Here is a 17,792-nt window from a genome sequence, read left to right on the forward strand (position 1 = left end):
GTACTTTAAACATCTTGTACTACTCTACAGTTAACAGGCAAATATTGTGTTCTTTGACTCCACTGCACTGATGTGATACTTATACATTGATTCAGAGTACTAAAAACAAAGATAATCAACAAATACATGATGATAAAGACTTTTTGGTCTCTTACCACCTGGCAGACAATAATGTATACATCCTCTTCTCTATAATGTCTGCTGTTGCTTTGAGTTTTTAGAGTACATTTTGATGCTGGTACTTTTGTCCTTTAACTTTCTCATGCAGGACCTTCACTAGTATTTCTACACTGTGGTTCTGCTACGTTGACTTGAGGACTTCTTCTCCACTGAGCGTCCAGAACGTCCTTCATCAGTTGATAAAGATCTGTCCGCATGATCACACCATGGAACACATGAAAACACTCAAAGTCAACTTTCTACAGAGAAGGAAGCAAACACACTTCACATGCAGAGATGTCTTTATTGAAAAGTTCTGACTCTGCTCCTTCCTTGAAAAATAAATGTTCCTGTTTTAATGATTTTACTCTGAGGGGTCGAGTAAATCAGTCCAAAAATGAGTAAACACTGAACTCATCATTCATGAAGCTCCAACATGAACACGCATCAGTAACTCATTAGTATGCAGCACAGTTACTAGTGCTGTCGTATTAGCGCGTTATTAACGCAAACCAATTATGCGTTTTAATTTTTCAACGCCGGACTTAGCTCAACAGGATGTAGCTCAACAGCATGTAGCTCAACTAGATGTAGCTCAACTAGATGTAGCTCAACCAGATGTAGCTCAACAGGATGTAGCTCAACAGGATGTAGCTCAACAGCATGTAGCTCAACCAGATGTAGCTTAACCAGATGTAGCTCAACAGGATGTAGCTCAACTGGATGTAGCTCAACAGCTCAGCCAAACGTTCTTCAACAGGATCCATTGTTCCTGTTTCTGCTGTGGCTTTTAAAAACAGAGATATTATGCTATGAAACCGGACATGAGAGACTCAGAAAGGACGTGGTTAGCGGACCAATCACAGTCTTTCTGCTGCCAACGGCTCGCGTTGCTTTGACGCGTGAGGTCAATCAAACATGAAAAATAAATAAGATGCAGCTATGAATGAAATACAACAACACTGCTTTTACTCAACAAGCAACGGGGCAGCAACAAACAGCTTCGTCAAAAGCTTCGACAAAGCGCTCACACACCGACCGGCTCCGCGTCCAGATTGAAAGTCAATCGCGCAAAGCTGCTGATCCCACGGTCTGATCCATGCAGAGCACTTTAAAGCAGCATCCCTTCTGGATCTTTACTTTTCTCTCAAAGAGGAGAACTTTCCTCACATCACAAGATGTTCAGGTCACTTGTTCAAGACAACACAGACTGGACTTTATCACTGAGGAAGAAAAACTGAAGTGGAAACATGAAAAACACTTATTGCTTTTGTATGAAGTGAATCAACTGCTGGTCTTCAACATCTTTAGGATAAGAAACAGACTGAACATGGACCAAAGAAGGAGTGGTTTGTCCCTCACAGGGACCCTTACTACTGAACATGGACCAAAGAAGGAGTGGTTTGTCCCTCACAGGGACCCTTACTACTGAACATGGACCAAAGAAGGAGTGGTTTGTCCCTCACAGGGACCCTTACTACTGAACATGGACCAAAGAAGGAGTGGTTTGTCCCTCACAGGGACCCTTACTACTGAACATGGACCAAAGAAGGAGTGGTTTGTCCCTCACAGGGACCCTTACTACTGAACATGGACCAAAGAAGGAGTGGTTTGTCCCTCACAGGGACCCTTACTACTGAACATGGACCAAAGAAGGAGTGGTTTGTCCCTCACAGGGACCCTTACTACTGAACATGGACCAAAGAAGGAGTGGTTTGTCCCTCACAGGGACCCTTACTACTGAACATGGACCCAAGAAGGAGTGGTTTTTAAAATAAAAGCTGCAATACACTAGTTTTTACTTCAATATTGAAGTAAAAACTTTGCCCAGCCCTAATATATATACATTATCTACACTGTGTCAAGTTATTCCACCATTGTTTATTATTTAGCGTACTTGTAACTGCTCTTTTACCAAATAGAGGCAGAGTGAGACCTCTTCCTCTTTTCACACACAACCACGGTCCCAAAAAAACCCGCGAGAGTTCACGCGGCTTTTCCGAGATCTCGCGGTTCTCCAAGAAGACGGGAGGAGCGTCCGGCAGATAGAAAATAAGCCGGTATTTGCTTTTACTGCCCAAGTAACGCGCTCGAGACCGGCAGCGGGACTTCAAACGGGTGAGTAAACCCTGCGCAGCTCATCGGCTCACTTCCGGTTCTCTACAACGTTAGCATGCTCTGCTAGGCCGCTCTAATTGTTGTTATGTTGCTAGCTTTAGCCGCCAGCTGCTCCGCCATGTTTTGATTTTTTTAATTCAAACTTTTAGGCGGAAATAATTTGAATGTTTGTTTTATTTGTTCTCTTCGAAGCTCCACGATGTCCGACAGCGATGACAGCGACTTCTCCGACAACGCGAGTGAGCGCAGCAGCGACGGGGAGGCCGAGGAGGGCAACGAGGTGAGCTAGCAAGCTAACCGCTAAGCTATGCGATGCTAACAGTAAACAGTGAGATTCAACGAGGTGAAAGTGGAATAAAGTGTGAAAACATAACATATTTGTGTCTATATACATACACACAGATATGGTGTACTAGTTTGTGTTACTGGATTGTGAAGTACACATGTGAGGTACTTGTACTTCTCTAGTCACTTTCTACTTCAGTTACTTTATATGTTTACATATTTCATGTACATTTAATGACAAAGGTGAAACTTTGTTGATGGTTGAAACGTTTTTAATGTCAAATGTTTCCTGGTTCCAGATGTAGTGATCTTAATATAGTAGTATTACTGTTAATGTATAATATAACAGTAATAGTGTTAATACAACAGTAATCATGTTGCGGTTTTAACATGGTGGCATCACTCTGCGTGACGTCATTTCTCACTTTGTATTTAAGGATTGATTCAAGAACAAACTTAACCAGCAGCTTAATACAAAATATATATATGTGTGTGTGTGTGTGTGTGTGTGTGTGTGTGTGTGTGTGTGTGTGTGTACATATACACATACACTAGTTGTAGTCGACACGGTGTACTTGTATATCAGTTATAGTCTACATGATGTACTTGTGTACTCTCTTCCCCCAGGAGGAGACGGGCAGTCCTGTTGGCAGCGACAAGGTAGCAGAGGAGGAGGGCGAGGACCTGGAGGAGGAAGAGTACGACGAGGAGGAAGAGGAGGACGATGACGACCGTCCCAGGAAGAGGCCGAGGCACGGCGGCTTCATCCTGGACGAAGCTGGTACGCAGTCCCGCTCCTCCACGACGAGACCGGGCGTCTGAGCCCAGCGAGCGGCCGCCGTAAACTGAGTCTGCTTCCTCTCTCTCTCCCTCTAGACGTGGACGACGAGTACGAGGATGAGGAAGATCAGTGGGAGGAAGGAGCCGAAGACATTCTGGAGAAAGGTGAGGCGCTCAGAGGAGCAGAGAGCTTTAAATGTGATGTGTCTTCAGCTGTCGGGATGTGTGTCTCCTCTGCTCAGTAGTTTCTCCTCCACAACGTCAGCTTTTAGTCTTTATGAAGCACCGACACGCTGCCGGAGCCTCTCACACCTCGCTGGGCCTTCAAAGGCCCCGAGGACGCGGTCATCACGGGGCCTCACGGGGCCTCACGGGGCCTCACGGGCCTCACGGGTCCAGTCAAGTATCAGACGTCAGGATGTAGGAGATGGGTAACGGGTGGAGTCTAACGGGTGGAGTCTAACGGGTGGAGTCTAACGGGTGGAGTCTAACGGGTGGAGTCTAACGGGTGGAGTCTAACGGGTGGAGTCTAACGGGTGGAGTCTAACGGGTGGAGTCTAACAGTGTCTCTCTGTTTCTCCGGCGTCCTCTCCAGTTAACGGTAATCCTCCTCCAGATATTCTCTGTGTTTCATAAGCAGACGCAACATTCTGTCATCATGAGGTCATCATGAGGTCATCATGAGATCAAACCCATCGACCAGAACCTTCTGACTCCTCATCGTGTTTGTGAGCGGCTCGACGCCAGGAAGCAGCCAGGGCCCACCACTAGACCTCTAGACCACTAGATTACTTGACCACTAGATCTCTAGACCACTAGATTACTTGACCACTAGATCTCTAGACCACTAGATTACTTGACCACTAGATCTCTAGACCACTAGATTACTTGACCACTAGATCTCTAGACCACTAGATTACTTGACCACTAGATCTCTAGGGATCAGATCTCCAGATGAGCGCCTCGTAGCTCGGCCTCGTCGCTCCGCGTCGCTGGAGAGAGACGCTGCTTCCTGGTCGGCCGCCGTGTTTATTTGTTGTTGTTTATTGTTTACGTTCTGTGGAGAAGGGCAGCAGAAACAAACGTCTCCGTCGCCGCTGCGTTCACAGACTCGTGTAAACGTGAAGTGCTTCAGCAGGAAGCGGTGGCCGGCAGACAGGAAGTCGGGCGGGATTGAGGGGCGGAGCCACGCGGCGGTTTGTTGACAAACAAAGTAAACAACAAGCGTGTTTTGGGTTGAAAGCGATACCCTCTTTGAGGCCGTGAGTTTAAAGCTGCGAGCAGACGACGGCGTCCTGGTTTGTTTCTGCTGTGCTTTGACCTTTGACCTCGACCTCGACCCTGCACCGTTAACCTGTGTTTGTTTCCCTCCCATCATGCTTTGTGTCGCCGCTGCCTGACTCCTGTGTGCTCTGATGATGATGATGATTTTTGTCTTTTTGGCTTCTGTCCTCTTCATCATCCCTCTCTTCCTCTCTGGGCTGCTGCTCCGCCTCAATGTTTTCTTCTTCTTCTTCTTCTTCTTCTCTTGCTCATTCCACCATCCTCTTCCTCCTCGTCTCCTCTGAATGCCTCTCTTTGTTTCTGTTGCATCACTTCTTTATTTCTCTCTTTTCTTTGTTGCCTTTTTATCTTGACTTTTATCTCTGCTCCCGCTCTTCCTCCTCCCCCTCTTCCTCCTCCTCGTCCTCTTCCTCACCGGTCGGTCCAGCAGAGGGGGCTGAAGGTAAGACTTCTCCACTCCCTCAGTACTGAGCATGTTCATCTAAGTTAGAGTAGTTTCTCTGAACACTGACTCCTCTTCCTCCTCCTCCTCCTCCTCCTCCTCCTCCTCGTCCTCAGTGTCTAACATGGAACACGCGGTTCAGGAGGAGGATCACTCCGGGTCCAGACGGCTGCAGAACCTCTGGAGGTACCGACACCGCTTCTGTTCACTACTGATGACGACGTGTGTGTGTTATGGTGTGAGTCGTTGGCTGACTGTGTGTGTGTGTGTGTGTGTGTGTGTGTGTGTGTGTGTGTGTGTGTGTGTGTGTGTGTGTGTGTGTGTGTGTGTGTGTGTGTGTGTGTGTGTTACAGAGACTCCAGAGAGGAGGCGCTGGGTGAATACTACATGAGGAAATACGCCAAGTCCTCAGGAGGAGAACAGTGAGTAGAACATCGTCTCCTTTGTACTTTTCTTATTCACTCATTAGTGTTTTTTATGAAGTCATAAACACTTCCTGTAGATGTTTCACAATAAAAGCCTTCCCTTTCTGTCAGGCTTTTAATGTGAAACGTCACCAGGAAGTGTTTCATCTTGAAGCTTGTGTAAATGAACTCCTCCTGTGCAGTTTCTCCGGAGGGTCCGAGGAGCTCTCTGATGACATCACGCAGCAGCAGCTACTTCCTGGTGTCAAGTACGTGTGAGCGCTCATCGACCAATCAGCATCGAGACGCTGCAGCTTGTGCTAACGTTTGTTGTTTGTGTGCAGGGACCCCAACCTGTGGACGGTGAAGTGTAAGGTGAGCTCACACACACACACACTCACACTGACACACTCTCTCACACACACACACACACACACACACCCTCTCTCACACTCTCTCTCCCCCTCAGATCGGAGAGGAGCGAGCGACGGCCATCGCTCTGATGAGGAAGTTCATCGCCTACCAGTTCACTGACACGGTGAGGAGGCGGGACCTGTTTGAATGCTCTGCTCTGATTGGCTGATACTTTAATATATCTGTGTATAGAGTATCCTCTCTAACAAACATCAACCACACACACACACACACACACACACACACACACAGCCCCTGCAGATCAAGGCCGTGGTGGCCCCCGACCACGTGAAGGGCTACATCTACGTGGAGTCCTACAAGCAGACCCACGTGAAGTCGGCCATCGAGGGCATCGGGAACCTGCGCATGGGCCTGTGGAACCAGCAGATGGTTCCCATCAAGGAGATGACCGACGTGCTCAAGGTCGTCAAGGAGGTCACCAACCTGAAGCCCAAGTCCTGGGTCCGGCTGAAGAGGGGCCTGTACAAGGACGACATCGCCCAGGTACCTGAACCACGGGGCCCTGAGGGGAACCCCTCCTAACCACGGGGTCTTCATGGGTTCCTCATGGGTTCCTCATGGGTTCCTCATGGGTTCTTTGTGTTCCAGGTGGACTACGTGGAGCCGAGTCAGAACACCATCTCTCTGAAGATGATCCCTCGTATCGACCTGGACCGCATCAAGGCCAAGATGAGTCTGGTAGGAACCAACACGCAGAACATGGTTCTTCCTCCTGGTGATAGTACTGAGATTTAATATCTCTCTCTCTCTCTCTGTCTCTGTCTCTTTCTCTCTCTCTCTCTCTCTCTGTCTCTCTCTCTCTCTCTCGCTCTCTCTCTCTCTCTCTCTCTCGCTCTCTCTCTCTCTCGCTCTCTCTCTCTCTCTCTCTCCTGTAGAAAGACTGGTTTGCTAAGAGGAAGAAGTTCAAGCGACCGACTCAGCGGCTATTTGACGCTGAAAAAATCAGGTAAACATTTTTCTTTTAACGATTAAATATCAAATATGTAAGTGATGTGATTGACGGGCGACGGTTTGATTGACAGGTCTCTGGGAGGAGAAGTGAGCCACGATGGAGACTTCATGATCTTTGAGGGGAACCGTTACAGCCGCAAAGGTTTCCTGTTCAAGAGCTTCGCCATGTCGGCTGTGGTGAGACGCGATGAAGATGACGATGATGATGAAGGAAAACACTGATACATTACATTAACTTTCATAACTGTTTCTGTCTCTCAGATCACAGACGGAGTGAAGCCCACGCTGTCGGAGCTCGAGAAGTTTGAGGACCAGCCCGAAGGAATCGACCTGGAGGTGGTCACCGAGTCAGGTGTGTGTGTGTAGGTGTGTGTAGGTGTGTGTAGGTGTGTGTAGGTGTGTGTAGGTGTGTGTAGGTGTGTGTGTGTTCTGTTTTTGCTTGTAGATTCAAAATGACCAGATGTAACTTAATTGCATGCAATTTAATTCAAATATTTCCTCAGAAGTTAAAAGTGTGTGTGTGTGTCTGTGTGTGTCTGTGTGTGTGTGTGTGTGTGCAGGTAAGGAGCGGGAACACAACCTGCAGGCCGGTGACAACGTGGAGGTTTGTGAGGGCGAGTTGATCAACCTGCAGGGAAAGATCCTCAGTGTGGACGGCAACAAGATCACCATCATGCCCAAGCACGAGGACCTGAAGGTACACACACACACACTGACACACACACACACACACACACACACACACATTCACTCTCTTACCCGCTGGTCTTTCACCTGTGAGAACCCTCACTCAAGTCCTCAGTAACCTAAAGTTAACCATAACCTTAAAACTAATGAGCACCGACCAAAATCTGATTGTTTGAAACTGTGTGTGTGTGTGTGTGTGTGTGTGTGTGTGTGTGTGTGTTCTCTCTCAGGACCCTCTGGAGTTCCCGGCTCATGAGTTGAGGAAGTACTTCCGGATGGGCGACCACGTGAAGGTGATCGCTGGCCGGTACGAAGGAGACACCGGCCTCATCGTCAGAGTGGAGGAGAACTTTGTGATCCTGTTCTCTGACCTCACCATGCACGAGGTACACACACACACACCATGCACGAGGTACACACACACACACCATGCACGAGGTACACACACACACACACCATGCACGAGGTACACACACACACACCATGCACGAGGTACACACACACACACCATGCACGAGGTACACACACACACACCATGCACGAGGTACACACACACACACCATGCACGAGGTACACACACACACACCATGCACGAGGTACACACACACACACCATGCACGAGGTACACACACACACACCATGCACGAGGTACACACACACACACCATGCACGAGGTACACACACACACACACACCATGCACGAGGTACACACACACCATGCACAAGGTACACACACACACACACCATGCACGAGGTACACACACACACACACCATGCACGAGGTACACACACACACCATGCACGAGGTACACACACAGTGTTACTGACCCCCCCCCCCCCCCCAGCTGAAGGTCCTCCCCAGAGACCTGCAGCTCTGCTCTGAGACGGCGTCGGGCGTGGACGCCGGCGGGCAGCACGAGTGGGGCGAGCTGGTGCAGCTGGACCCGCAGACCGTGGGCGTCATCGTGCGGCTGGAGAGGGAGACCTTCCAGGTGAGGGGGCGGGGCCTCTGTAAGGGGGCGGGGCCACGGTTCAGCGTTCCCATTGGACGCGGAGTTGAACCCGTGTGTTGTGGGCGTGTCCCTCAGGTGCTGAACATGCACGGGAAGGTCATGACGGTGCGGCACCAGGCGGTGAACCGCAGGAAGGACAACCGCTTCGCCGTGGCGCTGGACTCTGAGCAGAACAACATCCACGTCAAGGACATCGTCAAGGTCATCGACGGGCCGCACTCGGTGAGTTCTGCCCTCCGTGTTCTCTCCAGCGTCTGATGGACGTTCACGCTTTAAACGAGGCGGCTGCCCCCCCGCAGGGCCGCGAAGGGGAGATCCGTCACCTGTTCCGAGGCTTCGCCTTCCTGCACTGCAAGAAGCTGGTGGAGAACGGAGGCATGTTCGTCTGCAAGACCCGACACCTGGTGCTGGCCGGGGGGTCAAAGGTCAGTGCTGAGGGGGGACATGCAGGGGTTAAGAGATGAAGGGTAGGGAGCAGGAGTTAAGAGGTGGAGGGTAGGGAGCAGGAGTTAAGAGGTGGAGGGTAGGGAGCAGGAGTTAAGAGGTGGAGGGTAGGGAGCAGGAGATAAGAGGTGGAGGGTAGGGAGCAGGAGATAAGAGGTGGAGGGTAGGGAGCAGGAGATAAGAGGTGGAGGGTAGGGAGCAGGAGATAAGAGGTGGAGGGTAGGGAGCAGGAGATAAGAGGTGGAGGGTAGGGAGCAGGAGATAAGAGGTGGAGGGTAGGGAGCAGGAGATAAGAGGTGGAGGGTAAGGAGCAGGAGATAAGAGGTGGAGGGTAGGGAGCAGGAGATAAGAGGTGGAGGGTAGGAAGCAGGAGATAAGAGGTGGAGGGTAGGGAGCAGGAGATAAGAGGTGGAGGGTAGGGAGCAGGAGATAAGAGGTGGAGGGTAGGGAGCAGGAGATAAGAGGTGGAGGGTAGGAAGCAGCATGTTTTAGTGTCCTTGCCATGAAGTTGTGTTCTCCTCTTTCAGCCCAGAGACGTGACCAACTTCACCGTGGGGGGATTCGCTCCCATGAGCCCTCGGATCAGCAGCCCCATGCACCAAGGAGGAGGAAGTGAGTCTCACGCCAGCAGGAAGTGGGCGTGTCTCACTCCATGCGTGGAAATATCGTTTTTAATCCGTGAACTTCTGAGCCGCGTGACCACAGTCACAAATCCAACTCTGAAAGTGTTTCAGCTTCACCTTTAAGGCCGAAGTGACGATTGATTGAAACGTTTCTTAGAGAAGCGACGTGCAGACGAATGGAGAGTCAATAAGCAGCTCACAGTTAGCTCCAGGCTTAGCGTAGCTTAGCATCAACAGGTCCAGACTCCATTCGGGAAACAAACTTTTTAAAAAGTAGTTTGCAGACTTTTTACAAGTCGGCATGTTGTTGTTGTTGTTGTTGTTGTTGTTTGGCTCCTGCAGGGCAACGTTCTCTGTGTACAACAGTGTTGTTTTGTCTCCTTCAGGTTCTCCACAGAGAGGAGGCGGCGGTGGAGGAGGAGGAGGGGGAGGGGGAGGAGGTGGGGGAGGAGGAGGGATGGGGCGGGGCAGAGGACGAAGAGACAACGAGCTGATTGGCCAGACGGTCCGCATCTCCCAGGGTCCCTACAAAGGTAGGACGCTCACCTGCACGTGACGACGGCCTTTAGTCGGCTTGTTTCATGACGCTGGTGCCTTTGACTACATTTCCCAGGGTACATTGGGGTGGTGAAGGACGCCACGGAGTCCACCGCCAGAGTGGAGCTGCACTCCACCTGTCAGACCATCTCCGTGGACAGACAGCGCCTCACGACCATGTACGTCTGGATCGCATCCCGCGTTGTGTCGGAGCCACGTAGTCGTAGTTTCTCTGGTTGTATAGAAGCCCGTGCTTTAGGGGCGGGGCTACAGGGTGATTGACAGGTCTTCTACTGGAGACGTTCATAAATCGAATGCGTGGCTCCTGCGGTTTCTTCTCCTGTGTATCGATGACATGACGAGCTTCATCCAGAGTTTGTGAGCGTGCATTGATCCCCTCCTCCTCTTCCTCCTCCTCCTCTTCCTCATAGGGGCGCTAAGCGGCCCAGCGGGATGACCTCGGCTCACGGCCGTACGCCCATGTACGGCTCCCAGACGCCCATGTACGGCACCGGCTCCAGAACGCCGATGTACGGCTCCCAGACGCCGGTGCAGGAGGGTCCGTGTTCTGGTGTTCTCGTGTTCTCGTGTTCTGCTGAGTCTTCAGAACGTTGAGGACGGAACGTTAAACGTTGACGGACGCGTTTGTTTCTTTTTTCCCTCCAGCGGGAAGTCGTACGCCTCACTACGGCTCTCAGACCCCATTGCATGATGGGAGCAGGACGCCGGGTCAGAGTGGTGCCTGGGACCCCAGTAACCCCAACACCCCTTCCAGGTAGCACACACACACACACACACACACACACACACACACACACACACACACACACACACACACACCCTCCCTCTCTCTCTCTCTCTCTCTCTTGGTGTTTCCTTCCTTCATCAGGTTTTAACCCTCGTCTTCTCGTCTCAGGAACGAGGAGGAGTACGACTTCGGCTACGACGACGAGCCGTCCCCGTCCCCTCAGGGCTACGGGGGCACGCCCAACCCGCAGACGCCGGGTTACCCAGAAGTCCCCTCTCCGCAGGTCAACCCTCAGTACAACCCGCAGACGCCCGGCACGCCGGCCATGTGAGTCTGAGGGGAACTGAACCCAACACGCCAGAGGAACCACGACACGGAATTTGATTGATGGTTTCTTCATGACCAACTCGCTGCTTTTGACGGATATTTAAGACAAGTGAGGGCAGGATTCCACTGAGGTGTGTGTGTGTGTGTGTGTGTGTGTGTGTGTGTGTGTCTTTGTGTTGCAGGTACAACACAGACCAGTATTCCCCCTACGCCGCCCCGTCCCCTCAGGGCTCCTACCAGCCCAGTCCCAGTCCCCAGAGCTACCACCAGGTGGCGCCCTCGCCGGTCGGCTACCAGAACACACACTCTCCAGCCAGCTACCACCCGACGCCGTCCCCCATGGCCTACCAGGTACGCCCAGGGTTCCTCCTTCCTCAGGAACCGGTGCAGCCAGTTTCTTTGTAATCCTGACCCCACACCCCTCTGCTCCCACAGGCCAGTCCTAGTCCCAGTCCGGTGGGCTACAGCCCCATGACGCCCGGCGCGCCCTCTCCTGGAGGCTACAACCCTCACACCCCCGGCTCCAACATCGAGCAGGGCGGCAGCGACTGGGTGACCACCGACATCCTGGTGAAGGTGAAGGACTCCTTCATGGACCTGATGGGCCAGACGGGCGTCATCCGGAGCGTCACGGTGAGGACGGAGGAGAACCTCTGCAGGGTTCTCGTCTGAGGAACCATGATGGAGGAGAACCTCTGCAGGGTTCTCGTCTGAGGAACCATGATGGAGGAGAACCTCTGCAGGGTTCTCGTCTGAGGAACCATGATGGAGGCAGCCTGGTTCTGAATCACTAGAACCTTTACACAGTACTAGTGTCCCTGGGTTCATATGTAACGTGTGTGTGTGTGTGTGTGTGTGTGTGTGTGTGTGTCTTCAGGGAGGCATGTGCTCAGTGTTCATGCAGGAGTCGGAGAAGGTGGTGAGCATCAGCAGCGACCACCTGGAGCCCATCACGCCCACCAAGAACAACAAGGTAGAGCAGCAGGACCGCGAGGCCTCCTGGTGGCTTCATGTGCTCCAAAGAAAACAGGAAAATACAATAAATTTAGAGAAAGATGCACTTTTCTTTATTATTCTTAAAAAACAAATAGTTTTATATATTTATATATATTTTCAAAATGTATTTGTTTTAACATCTTTTTTTTTATTTATATATATATATATAATTTAGTTTATTTATAGATTTATATATCATATATTTTATTTCTATATATATTTATTGATATATATATTATATAATTTTTAAATATACATAATTGAAGCTGGCCGTGAAGCTGACGTGGTTGCCGTGGTGCCGTGTGATTGACAGGTGAAGGTGATCCTGGGTGAGGACCGCGAGGCCACGGGCATCCTGCTGAGCATCGACGGAGACGACGGCATCGTGCGCATGGAGCTGGACGACCAGCTGAAGATCCTCAACCTGAGGTTCCTGGGCCGCCTGGAGCACTGAGGGGGGGTCTCTCTCTCTCTCTCTCTCTCTCTCTTTCTCTCTCTCTCTCTCTCTCTCTCTGTCTCTCTCTCTTTAGTTTGTACGTTTCGTTGGCTCTCACCCGGTCGGGTCTGTTTTTAGTGCTTTCTGAATGTTTAACATTTAACATGTCAATAAACTGAGAAGCAGTTGTTGTGTTTTAGCACTCCTTGGTTTAGCAAAGAACACACATGTACACACACACACACACACACACACACACCTATCTAGCGTGTATTTTCTACCTGTGCCGTCTGGTATGAATACATAAATACACGCGTGACAGGATGCTGCGTCATTAACAATGTACCTCACTTCATTTACGGAAAACACTTTTATTCTCGTTCCACACTTCACTAGAACATTTCCTCTCCTTCCGTTTTTCCCTTCACAATAAAAGCCCCAGTAACGTACATCAGAACAACGCTTACACTTATAACAAAACATGTGAAACAATCCAACAAAACAAAACACACAACAGCACGAGAGCGTCAGAACAAATGATATTAACGACCGTAAAATCTGGTTATAAGCAGCTACTTTTTTCCTCAACTTTAGCTTGTGAGCTAGCGGCTAAGCTCTATGGCAGACATTGCTATAAAAACACGTACACACACACACACACACACACGTGGATCTCCTCAACGTGTTTATTTGGGTTTGATTCCACACATCGGACGTCGCCGCTCAGCCGCAGGGCCGCTGAGGCTGCTGGTGGTCGACGGGGAAGTAGTAGAGCGGCGCCTGGGGGGGGCAGGGATGCCCGTGGGACGAGTTCCACGCCGGGCCAGGGGGGGGCGCCGGGCCCCCGTCAGGGGCGTGGTCGCAGCCCACGGTGAGGTTGTGAGACAGAGGGACCTTCACCTGAAACCACACCTCCCGGCCCTGAGGGAGGAGGGGCAGGTGTGAAGCCGGTAGCATTAATGCTGCTAGTGCTAATGCTAATGCGAGACCTGCTAAAACACTGCTAAATGAAGACAACAAGCAGCGCAGAAGGCAGAGCTCTGACCTGCTGGTCCGTAACACACTGGATCTCGTGTTTGTCTCCCAGGTGTGGATCCAGAACCTGCCGAAGCTCCACGAGCTGCGAACACATGTCCATCACAAGAACAACTGCAGAACCAGGATGTGGATAAAACGTTGTGTTTAAGTCACATAGTGTCAATAAAGTTAAAAATGAAATACAAAAATGTCAATAAAGTTTATTTTTAAGTCAGTTTGTCAAAAAGTAAAATAAAAAAAATCATTTTGTCTAAAAGTTCTATAGTTTGTGATTAAAAAATATTTATTTATTTTTTAAGTCAGTTTGTCAAAAGTGTCGCTTGTGAGTCATGAAGTCAAATGACTGAAGGTCGTTACCTTGTAAGGTCGTTCACAGGACGGAGTCACACCAGCATCATCAAGCAACCTGCAGGGACACACTGTGACATCAGCACACAGGAAGGCGTGTGTGTGTGTGTGTGCGTGTGTGTGTGTGTGTGTTTGCACACTAACCTTTGGATATCAAACTGTCGTCGCAGTTTGAGGCAGATCTGAAAGTATCTGAGTGGAGAGTTCATCCCTTCAACACACGCTGCACACACTCCATGTTTCTCCCACTCCTGTCTCCTGTGCGCGCACACACACACACACACACACACACATGCTGAAAGTCCTACTTTAGTAAGTAAAAAATACAAAGTCATAGTATGACATGTAAATAAATAATATAAAGGTTATAGCGTGGCGTGTCCTCATAAAGATATAAAGGTCATAGCGTGGCGTGTCCTCATAAAGATATAAAGGTCATAGCGTGGCGTGTCCTCATAAAGATATAAAGGTCATAGCGTGGCGTGTCCTCATAAAGATATAAAGGTCATAGCGTGGCGTGTCCTCATAAAGATATAAAGGTCATAGCGTGGCGTGTCCTCATAAAGATATAAAGGTCATAGCGTGGCGTGTCCTCATAAAGATATAAAGGTCATAGCGTGGCGTGTCATAAAGATATAAAGGTCATAGCGTGGCGTGTCCTCATAAAGATATAAAGGTCATAGCGTGGCGTGTCCTCATAAAGATATAAAGGTTATAGCGTGGCGTGTCCTCATAAAGATATAAAGGTCATAGCGTGGCGTGTCCTCATAAAGATATAAAGGTCATAGCGTGGCGTGTCCTCATAAAGATATAAAGGTTATAGCGTGGCGTGTCCTCATAAAGATATAAAGGTCATAGCGTGGCGTGTCCTCATAAAGATATAAAGGTCATAGCGTGGCGTGTCCTCATAAAGATATAAAGGTTATAGCGTGGCGTGTCCTCATAAAGATATAAAGGTCATAGCGTGGCGTGTCCTCATAAAGATATAAAGGTCATAGCGTGGCGTGTCCTTCCTGTCGTACCAGAAGTGGAAGCTGGGCTGATCCTTCAGTAAAGACGGCCAGTGTTCCTTCAGCTCTGCGTCCAGCTCCTGCAAGACAGAGCTCAGGGATCAGACTCAGCCTGCAGGTGTCACGTGACCCGGTGTCACGTGACCCGGTGTCACGTGACCCGGTGTCACGTGACCCGGTGTCACGTGACCCGGTGTCACGTGACCCGGTGTCACGTGACCCGGTGACCAGGTGTTCTGATCCAGACTGGGACTCACCTGGACGTCAGACTCGAACATGGGCCAGCACTTGCAGCAACTCCACGCCTTCCGAGGCCTGCAGGCGAGAACGCAGGGCACACACAAAGCCCTTTCACAATAAAAGTCTTTCATCGCTGGTTTACCATTCTTTGATCTAGTTTTCAGTTCTTTTAAGGTACATTATTAAGAAGGTAGATTTGTGTCTTTTTTACACGAGAAAGAATATTTGTTTGTAAGGAAATTATCTCAAAATATTTTCTCTCCAAAAAAAATGCTCTCCAAAAATCAAACTGTCAAAAAAGAAAAACGTTCTCCGAAAAAAACGCTGTCAAAATAAAAAGCTGTCAAAAAAAACCTCATAAAAAACACGCTCTAAAAAAAAAACGGTCTCAAAAAACAAAAAAACAAAGAGCGTTTTTTTGTTTTTTGAGAGACATTTTTTTCATTGACAGCAAAGATTTGGAAACAATTTACTTTCCAAAAGGAAATTTGCTCTGGTAAAAAAGACACAAATCTACCTTCATCCATACGTTATATTCTGTTCTTCTCTATGATGATGATGATTATGATTATTGTTATAAAGACCTCATTAAACTGTATCCTAACGTAAAAGACAGGAGAGACTTTGTCACCAGAGGCCGTGAATCGTCCACTTGTTGACGCTCTGAGGAATCCAGCAGAGTTCCTGTTGGTCCAGAGACTGAACACAAGGACACAAGCGTCAGCTCCTCCTTTCCTTCACTACCTCCTAAGTGAAGGTTCACTAATTCCTTGTTTCTTTCCTCCTTAGTGCAGGTTTGATATCTCCTTGTTTCCTTCCCTACCTCCTTACTAAAGATTCACTATCTCCTCATTTCCTTCCCTACATCCTCCTCAGTGAAGGTTTGCCATCTCCTCGTTTCCTTCACTATTTCCTTATTCTCCCGCCTGACTCATTGATCAGTGATGGTGATGATGGTGATGGTGAGGATGAAGGCTCACCTGGCAGAAGGCTCCGGGCCACTGCAGAGTGAAGAGGAGACACTTCCAGGAGCAGAAATGCTTCTTGTCGTGCAGCTCGGCGCCTCGGCGGCCATCTTTGTAGTCCTGAAGCTGCAGCAGCGCAGGACTCACGGCGACCAGCAGGAGCAGCAGCGAGCGCCACATCTCCAACCAGCCGATACGTCCTCAGGTACTCTGATCACAACTGCAGTACTGTGTACTTGTACTACGTTCTCCTGACGGCGACAAGAACAAACACAACAAAAAGATCAAGAAGTTGAGCAACTTTTATTCTTTTATAGGTTCAGGTCTATATATTATACTTATATATATTATACTTATATGTTATAGAATTTAGTATATATATATATATATATATATATATATATATATATATATATATATATATATATATATATATATATATATATATATATATATAATCATTCATGAAGAATTTCCACTGGTTTATATTTAAATATATAAGAAGATGAAAAACTCACCAGCGAGCTGCTGCTGCTGCTGCTGCTGCTGCTGCTGCTGCTGCTGCTGCACTGAGCTGCTGCTGCTGCTGCTGCTGCTGCTGCACTGAGCTGCTGCTGCTGCTGCTGCTGCTGCTGCACTGAGCTGCTGCTGCTGCTGCTGCTGCTGCTGCTGCACTGAGCTGCTGCTGCTGCTGCTGCTGCTCTCTGACACAAACGTACAAACAGGAAGTGAATCTCGGCGTCCACACAGGACAACAGGAAGTGTTCATGTTTAGAGGAAGTAGAAGTTTCCCTCTGACACCTGGCAGGTGTTCTGAAGGAATACTACGAACCAGGTAGTTCATGCTGATAAAGTATATAAAGTACACACAACAGCTACAAAGACACACAAAACAGCTACAAAGAGACTCAAAACAACTACAAAGAGACACAAAACAACTACAAAGACACACAAAACAACTACAAAGAGACACAAAACAACTACAAAGAGACACAAAACAACTACAAAGAGACACACAACAGCTACAAAGACACACAAAACAACTACAAAGAGACACAAAACAACTACAAAGAGACACAAAACAACTACAAAGAGACTCAAAACAACTACAAAGAGACACAAAACAACTACAAAGAGACTCAAAACAACTACAAAGAGACTCAAAACAACTACAAAGAGACACAAAACAACTACAAAAAGACTCAAAACAACTACAAAGAGACACAAAACAACTACAAAGAGACTCAAAACAACTACAAAGAGACTCAAAACAACTACAAAGAGACACAAAACAACTACAAAGAGACACACAACAGCTACAAAGACACACAAAACAACTACAAAGAGACACAAAACAACTACAAAGAGACTCAAAACAACTACAAAGAGACTCAAAACAACTACAAAGAGACACAAAACAACTACAAAGAGACTCAAAACAACTACAAAGAGACTCAAAACAGCTACAAAGAGACTCAAAACAACTACAAAGAGACACAAAACAGCTACAAAGAGACTCAAA

The 17,792-nt window shown here is 48.7% G+C and overlaps 2 protein-coding genes across 2 annotated transcripts; one reads left to right on the top strand and one right to left on the bottom strand.

The window, feature by feature from the left end:
* Positions 1–2,136: 2,136 nt before the first annotated feature.
* On the top strand, positions 2,137–12,857 carry supt5h (SPT5 homolog, DSIF elongation factor subunit). Its single transcript, XM_068585247.1, has 30 exons — positions 2,137–2,277; positions 2,470–2,557; positions 3,190–3,343; positions 3,439–3,507; positions 5,054–5,068; positions 5,185–5,254; positions 5,422–5,490; positions 5,676–5,741; positions 5,817–5,847; positions 5,942–6,010; positions 6,139–6,390; positions 6,496–6,585; positions 6,783–6,853; positions 6,930–7,035; positions 7,120–7,210; positions 7,419–7,555; positions 7,776–7,931; positions 8,391–8,537; positions 8,634–8,780; positions 8,858–8,983; positions 9,530–9,614; positions 10,012–10,158; positions 10,239–10,341; positions 10,594–10,721; positions 10,829–10,937; positions 11,079–11,237; positions 11,420–11,588; positions 11,673–11,870; positions 12,115–12,210; positions 12,547–12,857. The coding sequence occupies exons 2-30, from the start codon at positions 2,477–2,479 to the stop codon at positions 12,685–12,687; spliced, it is 3,282 nt and encodes a 1,093-aa protein (XP_068441348.1). The 5' UTR covers positions 2,137–2,277; positions 2,470–2,476; the 3' UTR covers positions 12,688–12,857.
* Positions 12,858–13,034: 177 nt separating this feature from the next.
* rnaset2l (ribonuclease T2, like) lies at positions 13,035–16,450 on the bottom strand. Its single transcript, XM_068585510.1, has 8 exons — positions 16,286–16,450; positions 15,937–16,004; positions 15,323–15,380; positions 15,078–15,145; positions 14,200–14,313; positions 14,065–14,113; positions 13,715–13,789; positions 13,035–13,590 (listed from the first exon to the last, which is right to left on the bottom strand). The coding sequence occupies exons 1-8, from the start codon at positions 16,448–16,450 to the stop codon at positions 13,393–13,395; spliced, it is 795 nt and encodes a 264-aa protein (XP_068441611.1). The 3' UTR covers positions 13,035–13,392.
* Between the last annotated feature and the right edge of the window lie 1,342 nt (positions 16,451–17,792).

The sequence above is a fragment of the Clinocottus analis genome, unplaced genomic scaffold (genome assembly GCF_023055335.1).
Source record: "Clinocottus analis isolate CAN_PGR_092001 unplaced genomic scaffold, fCliAna1.0.p SCAF_2, whole genome shotgun sequence".
Lineage (NCBI taxonomy): Eukaryota > Metazoa > Chordata > Actinopteri > Perciformes > Cottidae > Clinocottus > Clinocottus analis.

Bases quoted from the DNA above. Each gene is read 5' to 3' on its own strand.
- rnaset2l (XM_068585510.1), bottom strand. From the start codon at position 16,450: ATGTGGCGCTCGCTGCTGCTCCTGCTGGTCGCCGTGAGTCCTGCGCTG. The intron at 15,146-15,322 runs GTGAGTCCCAGT...TCTGTCTTGCAG, and splicing joins TGTTCGAGTCTGACGTCCAG to GAGCTGGACGCAGAGCTGAA. The intron at 13,591-13,714 runs GTCAGAGCTCTG...CTCCTCCCTCAG, and splicing joins AGTGTGTTACGGACCAGCAG to GGCCGGGAGGTGTGGTTTCA.
- supt5h (XM_068585247.1), top strand. From the start codon at position 2,477: ATGTCCGACAGCGATGACAGCGACTTCTCCGACAACGCGAGTGAGCGC. The intron at 6,586-6,782 runs GTAGGAACCAAC...TCTCTCCTGTAG, and splicing joins TCAAGGCCAAGATGAGTCTG to AAAGACTGGTTTGCTAAGAG. The intron at 7,211-7,418 runs GTGTGTGTGTGT...GTGTGTGTGCAG, and splicing joins GGAGGTGGTCACCGAGTCAG to GTAAGGAGCGGGAACACAAC.